Source organism: Glycine max, chromosome 20 (assembly GCF_000004515.6).
Source record: "Glycine max cultivar Williams 82 chromosome 20, Glycine_max_v4.0, whole genome shotgun sequence".
NCBI classification, from domain to species: Eukaryota; Viridiplantae; Streptophyta; class Magnoliopsida; order Fabales; family Fabaceae; genus Glycine; species Glycine max.
In genome coordinates, this window is record NC_038256.2 from 39559638 (window position 1) to 39579968 (window position 20331).

The window sequence follows — 20331 nt, forward strand, 5'->3', positions numbered from 1 at the left end:
TTAATTAGATAATATTTTTATGATCAATTTAACATTTAATTACAAAGTTTAAAAATCAATTTATTATTAAATTAACTAATTTATCATATTTTTACATATTCAACAATTAAATTTATAATATTTGTTTCATAAGTTAATTTATTCGTCATCAGATTTTTCGAAATAAATTTGACTATTTACCTAAAGTAATATTTGGGCACAGGGAAGTCACGTAAAGTAATAGTTGGGCACAGGGAAGGAAGGTCGAAGTCACGTGCTATGCGTGCTGCGCTCTGACAAATAACCTCTTTTCGCATTGCCACTGTACTTCTTCTCTCTCTCATACCAACCTCTTCATTTCATAGCAATGCTTCTTCGCTTTTATGCTCCTTCTACTCATTATCATCTTCAACCTTCTCCAACGCCATTTGCATGCTCCATATTCCTCTAAACAAACCAAACCCTTCTCTTCCTCTTCTTCTTACCTCTGTGTCTGTCTTTCATGGCTCTACCTTTCAACCTCGTACTCTCATACCTCGTCGTGTTCCACATTTTTTTGTGCACCACTGCAGACCAAAGCAACGACAGGCTTTCCCTCCTTTCCTTCAAAGACGGTCTCCAAAACCCTCACGTGCTAACCTCATGGCACCCTTCAACGCTGCACTGCGACTGGCTCGGCGTCACGTGCCAACTCGGCCGAGTCACCTCGCTCTCTCTTCCCAGCCGCAACCTCAGAGGAACACTCTCCCCGTCGCTGTTTTCTCTGTCTTCACTCTCTCTCCTCAACCTCTGTGACAACCAGCTCTCCGGCGAGATCCCCAGCGAGCTTGGCGGGCTGCTTCAGCTCCAAACTCTCAGACTCGGCTCCAACTCGCTCGCCGGAAAAATCCCACCGGAGGTGGGACTCCTGACAAAACTCCGCACCCTCGACCTCTCCGGCAACTCCCTCGCCGGAGAAGTGCCGGAGAGTGTTGGAAACTTGACAAAGCTTGAGTTTCTCGACCTGAGTAACAATTTTTTCTCCGGTTCTCTTCCGGTGAGTCTGTTCACCGGAGCGAAGTCTTTGATTTCCGCTGATATCTCGAACAACTCGTTTTCCGGCGTAATCCCTCCGGAAATCGGGAACTGGAGGAACATCAGTGCCCTTTACGTGGGGATTAACAAGTTGTCTGGGACTTTGCCTAAGGAAATTGGGTTACTTTCAAAACTTGAAATTTTGTACTCCCCTTCCTGTTCCATCGAAGGTCCTTTGCCTGAGGAAATGGCGAAGCTGAAATCGTTGACTAAACTTGACCTTTCTTACAACCCCTTGAGGTGTTCGATTCCCAAGTTCATTGGGGAGTTGGAGAGTTTGAAAATTTTGGACCTTGTCTTCGCCCAGCTTAATGGGTCGGTGCCGGCTGAGCTTGGGAATTGTAAGAATTTAAGGTCTGTGATGCTCTCTTTCAATTCACTTTCTGGGTCACTGCCTGAGGAGCTTTCTGAGCTTCCTATGTTAGCCTTTTCTGCTGAGAAGAATCAGCTTCATGGACATTTGCCTTCTTGGCTTGGAAAGTGGAGCAATGTTGATTCTCTTTTGCTCTCTGCTAACCGTTTCTCTGGGATGATTCCACCTGAGCTTGGGAATTGTTCTGCGTTGGAGCACCTCAGTTTGAGCAGTAATTTGTTGACAGGTCCCATTCCTGAGGAGCTTTGTAATGCTGCCTCACTTTTGGAGGTTGATCTTGATGACAACTTTCTCTCTGGTGCTATTGATAATGTGTTTGTTAAGTGTAAGAACCTTACTCAGTTGGTTTTGCTGAATAACCGGATTGTTGGTTCTATACCTGAGTATCTTTCTGAGCTTCCCTTGATGGTGCTGGACCTTGATTCCAACAATTTTAGTGGGAAGATGCCTTCTGGTCTGTGGAATTCATCAACCCTGATGGAATTCTCTGCTGCTAATAACCGTTTGGAGGGTTCTCTTCCTGTGGAGATTGGGAGTGCGGTTATGCTGGAGAGGCTTGTTCTTAGCAACAATCGACTGACAGGTACTATACCTAAGGAAATTGGGAGTCTCAAAAGTCTTTCAGTTCTTAATTTGAATGGGAATATGCTTGAAGGGAGTATTCCAACTGAGCTTGGTGATTGTACTTCCCTTACTACTATGGACCTTGGAAACAATAAGCTGAACGGGTCTATTCCCGAGAAACTGGTGGAACTAAGCCAATTGCAGTGCCTGGTTCTTTCTCACAATAAACTGTCTGGGTCTATTCCTGCCAAGAAATCTTCGTATTTTCGACAACTTAGCATCCCTGATTTGAGCTTTGTTCAGCACCTTGGTGTGTTTGATCTTTCTCACAACAGATTGTCTGGCCCCATACCTGATGAACTTGGGAGCTGTGTGGTGGTTGTGGATCTCTTGGTCAGCAACAACATGCTTTCTGGGAGCATTCCTAGATCACTCTCGCGCTTGACGAATCTTACGACCTTGGATTTGTCTGGCAACTTGTTGTCAGGTTCCATTCCCCAAGAGCTTGGAGGTGTCCTCAAACTCCAGGGTTTGTATCTGGGACAGAATCAGCTATCAGGTACCATCCCTGAAAGCTTTGGAAAGTTGAGTAGTTTGGTGAAGCTGAATTTGACAGGAAATAAGTTGTCTGGTCCAATTCCGGTTAGTTTTCAGAACATGAAGGGGCTGACTCACTTGGACTTGAGCTCTAATGAGCTCAGTGGCGAGCTTCCATCCTCTCTTTCAGGAGTGCAAAGTCTTGTTGGGATTTATGTGCAGAATAACAGGATTTCTGGCCAAGTAGGGGATCTCTTCTCAAACTCCATGACTTGGAGGATTGAGACAGTGAATTTAAGTAACAACTGTTTCAATGGGAACTTGCCGCAGTCTTTGGGAAATCTTTCTTACTTGACAAATTTGGATCTTCATGGAAATATGTTAACTGGAGAGATTCCTTTAGACCTTGGGGATCTAATGCAACTGGAATACTTTGATGTTTCAGGTAACCAACTATCTGGAAGGATTCCAGACAAGTTATGCAGCCTAGTTAATCTGAATTACCTAGATTTGTCTCGAAATAGGTTGGAAGGGCCAATACCGAGAAATGGTATCTGCCAGAACCTATCCAGAGTTAGACTTGCAGGGAACAAAAACCTTTGTGGCCAGATGTTGGGTATAAATTGTCAGGATAAAAGCATTGGCAGATCAGTATTGTATAATGCATGGCGACTTGCTGTAATTACGGTTACAATCATATTGCTAACTCTAAGCTTTGCTTTTCTTCTGCATAAATGGATTAGCAGGAGGCAAAATGATCCTGAGGAGCTTAAGGAGCGCAAACTAAACAGTTATGTTGATCACAATCTTTATTTCTTGAGCAGTAGCAGATCAAAAGAACCTTTGAGTATCAATGTTGCAATGTTTGAGCAGCCTCTTCTGAAGTTAACTTTGGTGGATATCCTTGAAGCAACTGACAACTTCAGCAAGACAAATATAATTGGAGATGGAGGTTTTGGAACTGTGTACAAGGCCACTTTACCTAATGGAAAAACAGTTGCAGTGAAGAAGCTTAGTGAGGCTAAAACGCAGGGTCATCGCGAGTTCATGGCTGAAATGGAAACCTTGGGCAAGGTGAAGCATCAAAATCTTGTTGCATTGCTCGGATATTGCTCAATCGGCGAGGAGAAACTCCTTGTTTACGAATACATGGTAAATGGGAGCTTAGATCTTTGGTTGAGAAATAGGACTGGGGCCCTTGAAATCCTTGACTGGAACAAACGTTACAAAATCGCAACCGGTGCAGCTCGAGGATTAGCTTTCCTTCATCATGGCTTCACACCCCACATCATTCACAGGGATGTTAAAGCTAGCAACATCTTGCTCAGTGGAGATTTTGAGCCAAAAGTTGCAGACTTTGGACTGGCAAGACTTATCAGTGCCTGTGAGACTCATATCACCACTGATATTGCTGGAACATTTGGCTACATTCCACCAGAGTATGGACAGAGTGGGAGATCCACAACAAGAGGAGATGTCTACAGTTTTGGTGTCATTTTGCTTGAACTGGTGACCGGAAAAGAGCCGACGGGACCGGATTTTAAAGAGATTGAAGGTGGAAACTTGGTTGGATGGGTTTGTCAGAAGATCAAGAAGGGGCAGGCTGCTGATGTTCTTGATCCAACAGTTCTTGATGCTGACTCGAAACAGATGATGCTTCAAATGCTGCAAATTGCTGGTGTGTGCATATCTGATAATCCTGCAAACAGGCCTACCATGCTTCAAGTGCACAAATTCTTGAAGGGGATGAAGGGAGAGTAGTTGAATAGATTAAGTCATTGCTAGCTCATATGGTGTTTATAGAAACAATTAACTGCAAACTTTAGAAGCTAGAGTTCAGTAATCTAATCGCATTTGTTTGTAGATTATGGTTTATCAATATACATAAAAGCTCTTGTTTTCCAAATGATTCTATATCTTGATAGAGATGTTGACTAAACTCGTGCATACAAGTTATGTTTTCACAATGCCAAATTAATGCTCCATCAATACTCAAGGATTGCTTACTTCGAAGAAAAATGCTCGTAAGCTAGAGTAACTTGTCCAATCAAAGCATCCCCACCTTATGTTTTGTATTTTCAGCATATGCATACCCTCAAATAAAACAATTTTTATTTTATTTTAAAAAAGCAGCAATTACACTTGAAAAGATTGTGTGTGGATTCGTAAAGTACTTTGGACTAAAGACTCGAGTTCCATGAGAGCGAGGGGATTCGTAAAGTACTTTAAAATGTTACAGTTGAAGAACAAAATGTGAGTGAACATCGTTAGCTGAGTGTAAATTATAATGAAGTATATATAGCCAACTAAAAACTACCACGATATCAATATTTGTAGAGAAATAAGATATTAAAATACGTTATGGCCTCCATGTGAAGAGGCAATGAATGTGTAAATAATGATGTAAACATAACCGATTAATAACTACCATGATACCAATATTTCTATATATAAAAAAATATATTAAAGTAATGTTTTTACCTCCATGTAAAGAAGCAATGGGAAAAATATTGTACATCGGAGTTTTGGCACTTGCTGAGAACCCAAAAGCAATAGTAGAAACAACCCGGATACTTTGTTGGGTCCAGGCCCGGTGGGTGTACTAAAAAGATATCCGCACCTCCAACCTTTGAGTATCAAAGAATTAGAGTGACACTCTAATCAATTAAATTAATAAATTAATTATATTATAAAATAATTAATATAATTATATATAACATTAAAATTTTTAATATATATTTAATGTACATATAAATTTTATGATAATTAATTTTTGATTTAATAATGAATTTTTTACCTATATAAATTTTTATTAAACTTATGATAATCTACTTAATGTAATAATATTTATACAAATATTATAAAAAATTATAATTAAATTTATTAAAAAATATTAAAAATATTTTTAAAAAATTTAGTTCATATAAATTAATAATCTGTATGATTTTTACGGATCATACGGATTGTCAGACAGATCAAAGTTGCAAAAAAAAAAAACATACCTCTACCATTACAATGTGATACTAACAACCACGACAATCATAAATTGCCAACAAACTACTGCAACAATTCACTTCTACTAAATCAGTCACAACAAGAAAGAGAACCTTGGGCCAATAGAAAAGGAAAATGAAATGAATGGTGTATAAAGAAAATAATAAAAGAAAGGAAAAACAGACTAGCAAGAATAATTTTGAAATATTTAAAAAAGTGGAGTGTAGAAGATTTTCGTGTAGGAAGAAAATCCTACATTAACTAGAGATTAACTCTTCTGGACTTTTTAGCTTCATTCTTCACATTATTATTTTCTCTGTTACAATACCTGCATACCCAAAAGAAAAAGAAGCTCTAATTAAATTTTAAAAAAAAAAAATCATTGGATTGATTTTCTTTCTTACTCTCCCTTAGCAGCGGGAAAGGAGTCTCTATCTATCTGCCTAGCTTTGGTAGATTTCCCCCAACGCAATCCATATAAATTCACGAATTCCTTGGTGGATAAATCCGACTTCTTTTTTATTTGGATTTTAAGCAATATACGCCGATACTTCACTAAAAAATAAATTGAATCTTCACCAAAAAAATATTGCCCATACTAGTTCACACAAAAAGGGAAATTAAGTACCTCCAACCATGTTTACGTTTTTTTTTTTAAATAGAAACTAATTAAAAAATTGTATATAAATCAAACTTATTTTTTTAATGGAAAACAATTTTAGAAAGTGTGTTTTGAATATCTCAAAGGGGTTTTAGAAACATAATTTCCAACAATTATTTTTAATAAACTACTGCCTCTTTACTCAAATATTAAAAAAAAAAACTAGTTTTACCAAAATTAAGAAAATTACTTAACATCATTTAATTTTATTAATATCAATTTAAAAATTTAAGTTATTTCTAAGAGGTCCTTTATTGAAACTTGATATAATGAATAAACAAGAGTTATTGAAAATAAGATTTCAATTAAATGAAAGATATTTTAGGATTATAATTTTTTTTAATGAATCAGTTTTTTTTAATAATCAATTATGTGACAACAATTTCCATATTTCATGTAAAATAAATAAATTATAAATAAATATTAATAATAAAGTTAAAATGGTAATTTTAATTCAAAGATTTTTCTTTTATTCTACTCTATTTCTCTTCAACTAAAAAAAAAAACTTTTCCTTCTAATTCTACTTGGTTTCTCACCTATTTTCTTCTTTTCCTTTTTCACTTATTCTCTTCCATTTACTCATTTTCATTCCTCTCAACGAAGCAAAGGATTAATGTGGTGTCTCAAAGAAAAATTGCCTCAAAAGAAAGATAATTGCGAAGAACAAACAAAAAAAATAGATTCACATCGATCGGTAAGAAATTAGAAATTAAATTAAAAAATAATTAAGGATTATAATACAAGTAATTTAGAAGTAAAAAAGATAGAGTACCTTACTAATTACTGAATATACCACATAATTTGGTTCTAACCACTAATTCAAGTAGTAACATCAAACTAAATCTTTGGTAAAAAAAAGCATCAAACTGAATATGAACAAAGATGCAACATTCTAAGTGTAAAACACCACTATTTTTTTTTTTGTTAAAAGAGAATAAATTTCGTGAAAAAAAAAGTTGGATATAACTTTTTTGTATTCTAAGTGTAAATTACACAGTCTAAGTGTCTCATTTTCAAGAGTGGTGAAAAATACAGTAAATAATAAAAGTTCATACCTAAACACCAATTAATTTTCTTGAAATTAATTATTTCAAGAGTTTTAAATAAACCAACATGGTAGGAATTTTTGTTGATATTCTTTATATAAATTGGAATGTCAGACAGATAAGGTACGTAACTTCGAAATAATTTTTTCTTATGTAAAAAGAAAGAAAAAAAATGTGTTTTTAGTTCATGTTTTTTGGGTTAAACTTAATCTTGGTCATTACATCTTCAAAGTGATGAATAAAGTCCTCCTCTTTTTTTTCAAAAAAGAAAATCGATGAATTTAGCTCTTCTCCATGCTAACATGGCAAACGATGGTATCGTTTGTGATCTGTGAGACTATGACGATCTAAAAATAGCGTTTATTTTTTCCATGGACGCATAAGATATGTATTATTGTTTACTGTAAGCGTGTAAAGTTCAACAAATGCAGCTGCCAAAAAGCTTGATAGTTGATGTCAGTGGTGGTAGGAAAAAGAAGAGTACCTTCGTCGTAGGGCGAAACCTGTGAACGTGAATGAAAATGATGTCCTTACTTTGTTCAAATATCTACAATTAGAATTTAGAAGGTGTTCTTTTTCTAAAGGTGCCTTCTGCTCTATTGAATTTTCAATCCAGACAAGATCCAGTATGTGGGGTTTTTATGTTATTAATAGTCTTCGCTGAAACAAGAAAGTTCCACTTCCACCTACTTCTACCATGCTTTATGAATTGGAATGTGAGTAAAATTAACATTAAATTGTAATTTTGGTTTTTATCAATTGGAGTAAAATCAAGATTAAATTATAATTTTGATTTTTTTTCAGCTGTAATTTTGGTTTCTGATTTTGATTTTCTTATTTTTTTTCTCTTAGCACTTTTATTTTTAAAAACTCATAATTTTAATTTAATCTTAAATTTTGTATATATTTTTTCTTTTATTTTAATCTAATTTAACTATAGCCTATCCTATTTACTTAAGATATGATAGAAAATAATTTAATTAATTAAAATATAAAAATAAAAGGCATAACCCAATACATTGTTTATACTAATATTTTGTATCTTTTTTCTTTTCCCTATATGAACCAAACACATCATTGATATTAAGAGATTTGTTTATATTTGTTAAAGTACATTTTCAATTCAAAAAGACATAAAATATTAAAATTTAAATAATATACATTATTAATATAAGTTATTTACACAAATATTTAATATAAATTTATTTTATCGCTACGTAATTATAATTATTAATATGACAAAGTAGTGAATTTCTATTGGATGTCTATGCAAATAAATTTCATTGTGCATATTAATTAAACTAAAAAATAATCCACTATGATTGATGTAGTGATAAGGTAGTTACTAGTTTGTATGGAATTCTAGATTTAAATCTTATTGTTGCCCCTGTAAAAAAAATTATGCTGGAAAAATTAATGATAAGCAAAAAAAAAACTGAAATGAAAACGCAAAAAAACAAGTAACTCATAAACCTAAAAGAGTTAATTTTTAATTAAAAATAGTTATAACAAAATATGATAGAATCAATTAGTTTCGGTTCTTGTAAGGCAATCTACACTCCAAGTCCATTACACCCTGCTCCTAACTTACAGAAGAATAAAGAGAAACATCAAAGGTTTGGACAGAAACTAACCGTTTCTTCTGAGAAAAAAGAATCTTAAAATTTGATAATCAATTTCATATTTCCCAATACATTTTAAAATTAATATTATATGGTCAATGATTAGAAAGAAAGAAACATAAAATACCTCACACCTCGTATGGCCCAAAACCATTCCGTGTATTGTTTATTTTATTTATTTATTTATTTAGCTGGACAGAAAACAAAACCCAACTTAAACCAAAAAAAAAAAAAACATCAAAGGAAATGAACAACAAAATATAGTTTTCTTCTGAGAAACTTCTACGAAAAAAGTCCCAAACGGTTAACGACGTACATTTGACACGCGCGTCTCCGTGCTTACAGACTCTGATTCTCTACGACGCCCCTAACTTAACCTAACGTGTTACCTAGCTATTACAACGTCGTGTGTCAATTACACACCCTCTGATTTGCTCTATGACATTGATTTAGCCACGGCGTTTTTTTATTTTCGCCACGTCCTGGTAAATCCAACGCTTCAGATTTCACGTCCGCATGAAACGGCTGATGCAGACTCAAAGCCGTATCATACTTCGCTCCATGTCCTTCCTCCTCTCTCGCTCGCTTCTTACCAATCGCCACCCCAAACAGCTTCGGATTCATCTCCTCCACCGCATCCTCGCCGGAGCACCGCTTCGCCGCCGCCGCGGAACTACCGTCCGCTTGAGCGTTAGCGTAATTCGACATGAGATTGAATATATTGTTGCAGAGCGATCTCATCTTCACCAATTCCTTCGTCAACAGAATGTTCTCCTTTCTCAGCCGCTCGTTCTCGTCCAACAGCTCCACCGGTGCTCTCGCCGGCGACGAGTTCGACGAAAGCACCTGCTCCTCCGCGGAGTTCGACGGCGACACGATCGGCTTCGCCGTCGGGATCGCAGATAGCGGCAGCGGCGACGGAACCGCCACGGTGGCAGTTGCTCCCGCCGGCGGAGGAGATGCGGAGAGGATCTTCCGTCGCTGGATTTCGCAGAGAAGACGCTTTTCGCCTCTTCGAAAATACTCGTTCGAGAACTCCCAGCGGTCAGGTACAACTTTTCTAAATCCCTACAAGTCAAGCAAAATTAAGAAAAATCAGAAAAATGTAAAAAGAGAAAAGAAAGGAATTGATAGAGAAGAATAATTAGATTACATAAGTGTTGAGTTGGCGAACGAAGCTGGAGAAGTTGTTGTGCTTGAAATATTTAGGAAGCAAATCCTTGGCGAAAGCGGTGGTGTTCCAGACGATGAAGGACGATCCAGAATCGTTCCACGAAATGACATCGTCGATGGTGTGATCGTCGACGAGCTGGTAGGTTTTGGTGAGAAACGGCGTGGGAATGGATCTCTGAGAGTCACCGCTCGTGGAAACGCCGTTGTGTTCGAGCGGCGGAGCCATGGAATGGAGGGTTTCTTTCTATTATAGTTCTAGAAGGTTCACGTGGAATGTGGAAATATAAGAAGAGAGAGAGATAGAAAGGAAAAGGAATTGAAAGAAGCGAAGACAAGAGACGAAGCTTTTCTACGTTAACTCTTTTTTCTCGCGAAACTTCCTTCCTTCCCATGTGGGGTGAGTGGTTACTTTACTTACGATAATCATCAATCAAGAAACTTCTACATTTCTTTCTTTTTAAAAAAAAAAAATAATTAATTAAAACCCGAAAATATAGCGGGAAATTGAATGATTAAAATTTGTCTGCATGCATGTTTGGAATTTGGAAAGCATGAGAATTGAAAAATATCTAGTGCATATGAAAAGATTCCCGACAAAGGCAGATATATAATCCATTTGTTTCATTTCAATATTTTTTTTTCTTAAACTTAAAATTAGCTACATAGCATTTAATAGCTGATATTTTTGGGGGTATTAAGAGAAGTTCCTAGCAAATCTCCGAGAAGTTTCATAGAAGTTCCATCACCGCACTTTGTCTTGGAAGAAAGTTCTGCTCATAAAAGCTTTGGTCCTGGGTATCATAAATGAATTTTCATATTTCAAAAAGTTACTGAATTTTAAAATGTTAATATGTCGAATATTAATAAACTATAGTATTATTTTTAAATTTTTTTTTACCAACATTATTTAAAAAACTGTATGCATATCAAAATGTTAATATGTCGAATATTGACATACATATATTAAATGACAAATTATTTATTATTTTGTAATGAAAATAAAATAAAAGACCAAATTATAATATAAATCAATTTTAATTTTTCCTCATTAAATTATTCAACTAAAATATTTTTATTTTAAAATTTATTTAATCAATAATGATTTTTTTAAATAATATGAAGTATGAAAATAATTAAAACTTAGACTTAAACAATATTATCAATTAAAGAATATTATCTACAAAAACAAAACACAAGGTCTCCGTGTGTTTGCACTTTATAGTTTATTTAAGAACTTTAGATATAATAATTTTGTTACACCTATGCCAAGAGTAGTATTAGATTTTTTTTATGGGTTTTGGTTTTTTATATTTTCTCTACTCCTACCTGTCAGGTGGTGTAGATGTTTTTATTGTTTGTTCAGAGTTGTGTGATTATGTATTTAAGTGTGAGAATTTTTATTTACTTTTTATTAAAAAAAGGCCAAACTTATATTTATTTTAAATTGTTTGGGTAAAAAGGTGAAACCTTAGGCTTTAAACAAAACTTAATTAGCATAGTATATACAATAAATATAAGTAATACATATATAACACAATTATACAAAAAAAAATGTAATTATTACCAAAGGACCTATTTAGGTAGATAGCATTCTTAGTCTTTTTTATAGGACTTATAACAAAAAAAAAATTAAATATATTTATAGAACTGGCTAAGCTAATTTTTTTTAATCAAATTCAACCTTTTAAAAAGATACACGCCAAATAGATAGGTCCATAAGTATGACTTAGGATTTGTGTTTTTAACAAAAGTGGTACTTAGACCTATTAAAGCTGAACATAACCTATTTTCACCAAGAAGATAAAAAACCAAACCTATTTTCACCAAGGCTTAATTTGAAATTGTTATTTTCTTAAAACAGTTTGATTTCTATGCACATCATTAACTAATAAGAAATCGCCTAATTTACGATATCTAGACTATTTACTATGCTTAAATTAAAGATAAATACTTTGAATTTCTGATTTTACACTACATTTCACTTTAAAATATTCAAATCCAAAAATAAAAGTGGTCTTCGTTAAATTAAATTCCAAATATTTTCCTATCTCATCAAATTTAAAAGGAAATTCTTGAAAGGAAAGAAAATTGCAAGCAATCTCTACAAAAAAAAAAAACTAAATAAATAAAGAAAAAGAACCAGAGAAAGAAAGATAAACACAAACAATCAAGTCCTATACCAAAAATGGATGGTTGCGTGGTGGAATTTGAGAGGAGAAGTAGAGAAGTATCGTTGTAACTTATAAGTTGTTGCGTGCGAAGTGAGCATTTTTTTTAAGGAAATAATAGTAGTAAGAATTAAGAGCTGAAACTTATCTTGAAAGAAAATTGCTTGTGAAAGATCTTTACATAATTTCAATATCTATTGGATACTTCTTGCATTCGCGGTGTCAGAGATTAATGGCGAGATCAAAATATCTTCAACGCAATTATCTTGTTTTGTGATCAGATGAGCCAAAGAGGCTGACATAGTTTCACATGCTACACAAGTAGGATGACAAGGAACTCACATTGCAAGGTCTTGTCTAACAGAGCAATGTACAAATAAAATTCAAATGAAAAAAGAAGAAAAAAAGAGGAGTAGACTCATACATGAAAAGAGAGAAAAATATAGATATTTTGGTTAACTATAACGTTGGTATAAACTATTCATTATTTTTATTAATGTTAATTTCTGTTAGAAAATTGTTAATCATCTTTAGTAAAACATTCATATCTAATAACATATTTTTCATGCATAAAATTCGAGCTTGATATCTTATTGAAGGCTTAAAGAATTACATTACTTACATCCATGAAAATATTTTAAGAGTTACTCATTCATTAACGATAGTATTTTAAAATTTTTCTGAAATATCTGTCTATTAGATCAAGTGATGAACTGCTGAATCTTTGAAATATTATTGTTTTTGTGACTTGTCAAGTAGGTGAGTAAAGTACTCACCTCTTGGGTTTGTTTCTTTCCCAACATCCGAAGGCCCCGGATCCATCTAATGTAAATGACTCACCTCTTAGTCTTGGGTTTGGTCCCCCCACATTCAAATCCAAATTTGCAACATCAGCAACAGTTTCGAGACAACTAGATTTTCATTACTGTCCTTATCTTCGTTTGGAAGACTCACAAGCAAGCAATCCGAAGCATTGTGATTATCGTTACCTAGTCTTGTAACTTGTAAGTGATTATCTCATTAACAAAATTACGACAGGCTTTCTCATGTTCTCATGTACATAGAAGATCAGAAATTATAGCATATTCCTTCAGAATTTAGTCTTATAACTCCAATGTAATCATAATTTAAATTACATTAATATAAACATTTAAAAATCAATAAACTTATCATTCATAGTAAATTATAATTATAAAATTGCATGGTTACATAATATCAAAACATCCATAAAATATTAAGATTAATTTCTTAAATTATGAAGTGGTAGATATTGGAATGTATTACGTGTGTTGATGTTACGGTTGGGTCAAGTGTCCTTCACACTTTTTATTTATTTATAGGTATAAAAGACAAATACTAAAAGATTTACAAATAACTTACCCTCCTTAATCAACCACTTAAACCTCCTTAGTATATATGTTCACTTACTTTCAGTGTAAAATTTGCACTCACTAAATTATATGTTAACTTTAAAAATAAGAGTAATTTTTAAAAAAAATATGCCACCTCATTTTCAGTGTTTTTGGTTTTCAAAATTTTATACAATACAGTGAAAAACAACTTCATTATTTTCTGTTTTCAATTTCAATTTTCGCTTCTCTAACACAAACTTAAATTATAAAATGAAAACCTTTGTTTATCTCAAAAAATACGTTCGGGAACCAATTGCGTGGTTATGAATAAAAATTATGTTTGATTGTTTTCCATTAAAATAAAGTTTACTTAAAATCACATTTTATTAGAAGTAAAAATAAATTAATATTTTTTTCATTAAGAATTTCACACCAAATTTCAACACACTTTCTTTTGATACAAAAGTTTTGACCACAAATCTACACTTCCAACCAACTTTTAACTAAACAATTTTACACAGGACCAAGATTATCCAAGATTTGCAAATGCTAATCCAAACGCAGCTTTCAAACTTTTTCTGTGCACTATAAACATGCTCCCGCATGCATAAAAGTGATGGTTAAACAACGATTAAGAAATTCCGTGTGTATCTATGGGAATATCTACCTAATTTTGAAACAATGAATATATTATTGTCAATAGATGGCTACATAAAATCAGTAAGAATCTTAGGTTCATATTAACCTATAATATTCAGATTTCATACCTCCTATAGGCATCTGCAAAGTATCAATTTCCATGAGTACAGTGGGTACCCCAGATCTAGATTAGGAAGAATGATAGAAAAGCGCATGCCAATATAATAAAAGTAGAAACAGACTCCTCAAATCAAACAGAATATATCACTGAACAAGAAAACTATCTCATAAATCCCACAGGCATTCTTTCATCAGAGAAGCTGGCAAAGAAATTATAAAACCATTGCCATAGCAAAAGTTCCAATCTCAACATAAAGGTGCTTCCTACTCTTGAAAATAGAAATTGGCTTAGGCATAATGGAGCTAAAACTGCTACAGATAAAAGCATTGTGGACTAATGGTTCAGTGTATCAAGTGAAAACAAGATAAATAAGATCAGCTCATTTTTTGAACAAACAATAATACATGAATTGTAAAGATTAGTTATTCTTCTCATTTTCTCATCTCAGCAAATGTGATCCATGTCTCACCCCATCTTGTATAAATGCCAATACTATAACAAGTGAAGACAGCCTCTTAACCATAATTTTAAATGAGTTAATTTGAGCATTTCAATGGTATCGAATACACAAGACAAAAGCAGCGTATCATTTGTAATGTGTACATGTACACTCCCAAAAAAGTGCATGTCATGCCAAGAGCATGACATTGACATATGATTAACTTAGTATGTATCTTCAAAGACTAAATTAGCATCATTTTGTTTATCTTGAAACACTTGATTGAACAGGAGTTTTAATATTTTACAACCAGAATTCCAATTGTCATACATCATTTCAGTTTCCTATGCAGTTGTTATGAGGAGAAAAGAAGGCTCATGCTGTAGTTTCTAGACATAGTAAATGTAGTGAAGCTCTTATTGGGGGAGAGAAACAGATATAGCAAATCCAAGCCAAGCTGCATTTCTAGTCAAAGTACAAAACATTTATGAACAGAAAGCATATTGCCAAGACCTAAAAATGTTTACATTTCTAGTCTCTGTTTACAACTGGACATTCTTATGGCAGAGAATGATGAGCCAATAAATTTATGCCAAGGCATAGCTGTGATTTATTTCTTCATTCATTTAACTCGATTCCAAAAACTAAATATAATGTCACATACACTTTACATGTTCATAATTATAGATAAATGCACCACAATTACACCAAATACAAGTGATACTAAGCATAGATCTTGAAATACTAAAGGGAGTTTGAAATTATTTTAACATACAATACTTGTACTTTGTTTCATCATTTTATGTTCATACACTGTCATCATGGAGGGAAAGAAAGAAAGCACCTGATGGTACAAATATAACAATGATATATAAATGTTACCATTAGGCAGAAAAAACAATTAAAAAAATGTTTATAAATGTTTCCAGCTAGAGTTTGAAGCACAGACAACAAAACAAAAAGTCAAAAGGATGATGAACAAACATGATAAGGCTCACCTTAAAGGTAAAATACACAGATGGCTAATCCAGTGCTAGACTTTACCATTGCATAGAATGTATCTGTCAAGATGTTTCAGCTGTAGATATACCTCTAATTGTCAAGATGTTTCAGATGGCTAATCCAGTGCTAGACTTTACCATTACAAACTACAACACATGTAAGTCTGCATGATATTTTGAAGGGAATGTGAACTTTCATATGACTTTGGCCTTTCTATAGTCAGTTTATTGTGTATGGTTCTTACGTCAAAAGCTTCAAAAGCAACATAAAACACAGTTGTACTTGAAAATCTGATATCTCCTAAAAGAATGATACCGTGTCAACTAACCTGCAAAACTTGTGTTACAAGTCCAACACAACACTCCTCCCAAAATGAAAGTATTCAAGTTACGATAACAGGCTCACTGAAACGCCCGATAAAATAGCACTCGGGAAAACAAAGGCTCAATCAAGAAACATATAAAACACAATGGCGATGTAGCATAAGGATCACCGAAGAGAACAATGCCCAGAGAAAGGTTGCCCACCAAGCCAAAAAGAAAGCCACCTCCTTGAAGAAAGCAAAGCCGGGCAGTAAATCATTCAACATCGCAAAATTTCCAAAGGAAACACCATCATCAATCTGAGACAATCCAAGAAAGAGAAGCACCAGCACAGGAGGGCCAAGGAATTGCAAAACCACAAGGCACAAGTAGTGATTATGCAGAAACATCTTCGCCCTACTGTAATCCAAGTCAGGAACCTTGCTAGCATGAAGCCTTTGGTACCAAGACAACAAAGCTTCATTCAGATACATCTGCAGGTTAGGCCTCAAAGCCACAATCTGCAACAAACCAGACCCCAACAAGCACCACTTCCTGAAGCTACCAAAATCAGAAGGCAAGAACCCCACATTCCCCACCAATTTCTCGGCATTACCAAATCCACTCTTTGCCACACCATTTCCCTTATTTACAAAAATCTCAGCCAAAGGGGTGATCCACAACAAAGCCACAAATATAACAAGCATCTGATTTACATAAAGAATCGCACAAGTAAACCTCCCGCAAGTTATCATCGACAAATTGCAACGAATCTGATCAGTCCCAAGCCAAAAGCAACGTGCACTTCTAGAAGCAGGGATGAACAAAAACCCAGAAAGGCAACCCATCAATGCAGCAACGAAAACCCTCCAAAACCCATCAAACTGAACCCCAAAACGAAACTCCAAAACCAAAGCCAAACCCTCAGGAACAAACAAAAGCCCTAAAAAAAAACCCAAACCCCCCAAAACAACACTCAATTGCTTCTCGAACCTCCTGGACGCGGATCTCTCGAACGTGGTCTTGGCGAGCAGCGAGCCCCACGAGTAAAGACTCAAAATTGATAACAGAACGGGAACGAAAACGCCGTTGGAGAAGAACCCACGATTCTGGGGGGAATCGAGGAAGGTGTGGAGGAAAAGGGTGGAAAGGGCAGCGAAGGAGAGAGTGAAAGCGACGCAGTACTGATCGATGAAGAGACGGGACTGGAGGTGGGCGTGGTCGAGCGTGATTCTGAAGATCTGAGCATTGTTTTCATCGAAATCGGACTTGTTGTTGGACTTGTTCCGCTTTTTCAGTTCGGCGGCGGTTTTGGAAGACAAGGGTTGGTAGCTGTCGATGCTGCCGGGGCGGCGGATGGCGGCTCGGAGGCCATTGTTGGATTGGGGTTGGGAGTCGGGGTGGATGTAGGTCTGGAGGCCGTGGAGGAAGAAGAGGGGGATCTTGAAGAAGGCGAAGGTGAAAGCGAGGATTAGGGTTAGGGATGTGTGGAGCAATGGGTTCTTGTACAACAACACCAACTCCAGCATCGTCGTTACTGAGTTGCTCTTTCTTCTTCTTCTCTAACTCACTCTTGTTGATGTAAGCTCGCAGGTTGTTTTTTAGAATGAAGGGTAATATTGGAGTTTCATGCTTAACATTAGTTTTTTTTTTTTTTTTTTTTACCAAAGCATTTTATTATGCCTCGCCATTTTCGAGTTTCGTTAATATGTTTATTTATTCATACGAGTAATTTTTTTTTCTATTTTTTTCTACACATATTCTTCATTTTTGGGAGAAAATTTTGCATAAATAATAAAAATTTTCCTATAAATATTTAATACACCGAGAATCATATTCATATGAATAATAAAAATAAGTGACTTAACACAAATAATTAATATATGAAAAATAAAATTAAATTATTTAAGTAAAATTTTAAGTTCAATCTACTAAAATAATTTTTCATTAAATTTTATTTACTTATTGATTAAACTTTAAATTAGTAAGATCTTTTCATTCGTGAATCGAAGGATTAAAAAATATAAATAACAAACTCTACATGAAATTAATATATTAATTAAAAAATTATTTGTTTGTATAATTTTATTTTTACAATATGTTAATTAAAAAATTTACACCATCATGTGTAGCGGTTTGATATAATAAGAAAGGAATTTACTAACATATACATCATTAAAATATCTGTTCATTAATAAAACTTTCTAGTATTTGTTAACATATACCTTTAATTTTTAGTATTAGTATGTTAGCAAATTACATGTATTTTAAGATAATCTCTAATTATAACATGATAATGTAGTTATAAAAAAAAATAGTGTGCATATGTTAGCAAAATTTTTTAATAAATGATGTTAATATATCATAATGAAATTATCTATTTTTAAACTTAACTCGTTTTATAGCGAAAAAAGTAAGACATTTTTTTGAAAAATATTTCTTTTACATGGAAATTAAACTCAGTGGCAGATGTGTTAAAATAAATTCTCTACGGGCTAGTATTAGTTAGTTCTGCTCAATTACTTTACATGGTTATTCAAACAATAGATTATATCCAAAGTGCAATAGTTGCAATAAGGTTTCTCACACACTAATTATAAATTACGGTCCATAATATCTACGTTCTTCCCCTTGCAGACATGAAAAGATTATGATATGTGTTAAAATTACTAATATAAACATAGGCTTAGTAAAAAATTCTAAAGTAGTTTAATTATTACACATTATATATCTGCATTCATGATAATGCGATTGTGTGTTTGTTTACTTTTTTTGCTTAAGAAAATGGTAAGTACTATTTTTAAGAGTTTTCATTTAAAAATATATAAAATGTAATATTTAATATTATTGGTATATGTTAACAAAAAAATTTAACAATTTTATTTATTTATTACAGTCTCTACTCTAGTATATTAAGTTGCACCGGTCTTACTCTCCTCTAGAGGTTACATTTGGGCCACAAAAAGTAACCCAGCCCAAGTGGGCATGCACAGTCAATGAGTCAAATGAGTAGCATTAAATAGCAATGCTCCATAGTCCATCGTACCAAAAAATTGATTACAGATAAAAACTTATTGAACAAGTAAATTTAATCTCTAAATATTATTATTATTATTATTTTATATAAATAAAGATAAAAAGGATAATAATTTAATATAATTAATTGTTTTTTTTTAACTAGTCATCAGAATAATGCACGAAATATATGTAAAGAAATAATATTATATTGTAATTTATAGTATTAGAATATATTTGTTTTACAAACATACTTTAAGCTGAGGTGACAGTCCAATAATTCTTGCAGATGGTGATGGAGTTCCAATGGGGGAAATGTGAATATGTGATTGGTCTGGTAGGAATGGATAAGAATTATGTCCATCAAACTGGATCCCACTGCATCCAGTGGAACAGAATAGGTCAGACATTGAGTTATTACTTAAATCATGTTAAATAAAATAAAAATGCATTTTTCGAAGAAGTTTATTTGAAGAAAAAAATATGTATGCCCACTGAAATTTATTTTATTTAATACTTTTACAAACATTAAATTTCATCAATCTCATCATAAAATTAAAATTCTTATTAACTAGGCCAAGTTTATAAATTGTTTAATACTTAGTTAATCAACTTACTCTTAAAAAATTGGTGAATCTCTTTTTATATATAAATGAAAATCCACTCATTTCAAGAATAAAAATCTATCAAAAGTATCATATAATTTAACAATTAGATTGATAACGTTTAATTTTTACAAAATTACATCATAGTATAGTTTTATTTTGTCATATTTAATTCGGACGTTAATTAATATTCTTTACGAGTTTATAAATTGTATTGTATGTATGAATTTTCATTTTTAAATATAAATATTTTCTATTAAATTCTTATGGTTTATTGAAAGACAAAATTTCATAAATCTATGTGAGCTGTGACATTAGCAAAGAAGGAAAAAGAAAGAAAATCACACTGATGACTTTATTATTATTTATATATTTTTAAAATTTTAAATTATTAATTAATTTGCTTTAATTGGTCACCATCCAATTGAAACCTACATAAACAGACCCTACGATTTTCTTTTAATAGGCAATACACCACCCTTTGAATTAAGGAGCATTAAACAACACAGTTGGCTTCGTAGGGCATTAATTTAAGCTCTATATTGACTTTACGTTCTTATGTTTGAATACCATTTTCTCTGTGAATTCGTTGGGTTTGTGACAGAATTTTCTTACGTCGTATCATATATTTTTAATGCAAAACTTTATATTTTAAGATTAATTT

The 20331-nt window shown here is 33.4% G+C and overlaps 3 protein-coding genes across 3 annotated transcripts; 1 reads left to right on the forward strand and 2 right to left on the reverse strand.

Moving 5' to 3' along the window:
* The first annotated feature begins 324 nt into the window (after positions 1-324).
* On the forward strand, positions 325-4433 carry LOC100780446 (leucine-rich repeat receptor protein kinase EMS1). Its single transcript, XM_003555326.5, has one exon. It carries the CDS (start codon positions 482-484, stop codon positions 4286-4288), a length of 3807 nt encoding a protein of 1268 aa, XP_003555374.1. The 5' UTR covers positions 325-481; the 3' UTR covers positions 4289-4433.
* Positions 4434-8977: 4544 nt separating this feature from the next.
* Positions 8978-10452, reverse strand: HSF-38 (heat stress transcription factor 38). Its single transcript, NM_001353470.1, has 2 exons — positions 10005-10452; positions 8978-9919 (listed from the first exon to the last, which is right to left on the reverse strand). Exons 1-2 carry the CDS (start codon positions 10248-10250, stop codon positions 9263-9265), a joined length of 903 nt encoding a protein of 300 aa, NP_001340399.1. The 5' UTR covers positions 10251-10452; the 3' UTR covers positions 8978-9262.
* Positions 10453-15939: 5487 nt separating this feature from the next.
* On the reverse strand, positions 15940-17621 carry LOC100786159 (uncharacterized). The gene has a single exon (NM_001254626.3). The coding sequence runs from the start codon at positions 17574-17576 to the stop codon at positions 16194-16196; it is 1383 nt and encodes a 460-aa protein (NP_001241555.1). The 5' UTR covers positions 17577-17621; the 3' UTR covers positions 15940-16193.
* Between the last annotated feature and the right edge of the window lie 2710 nt (positions 17622-20331).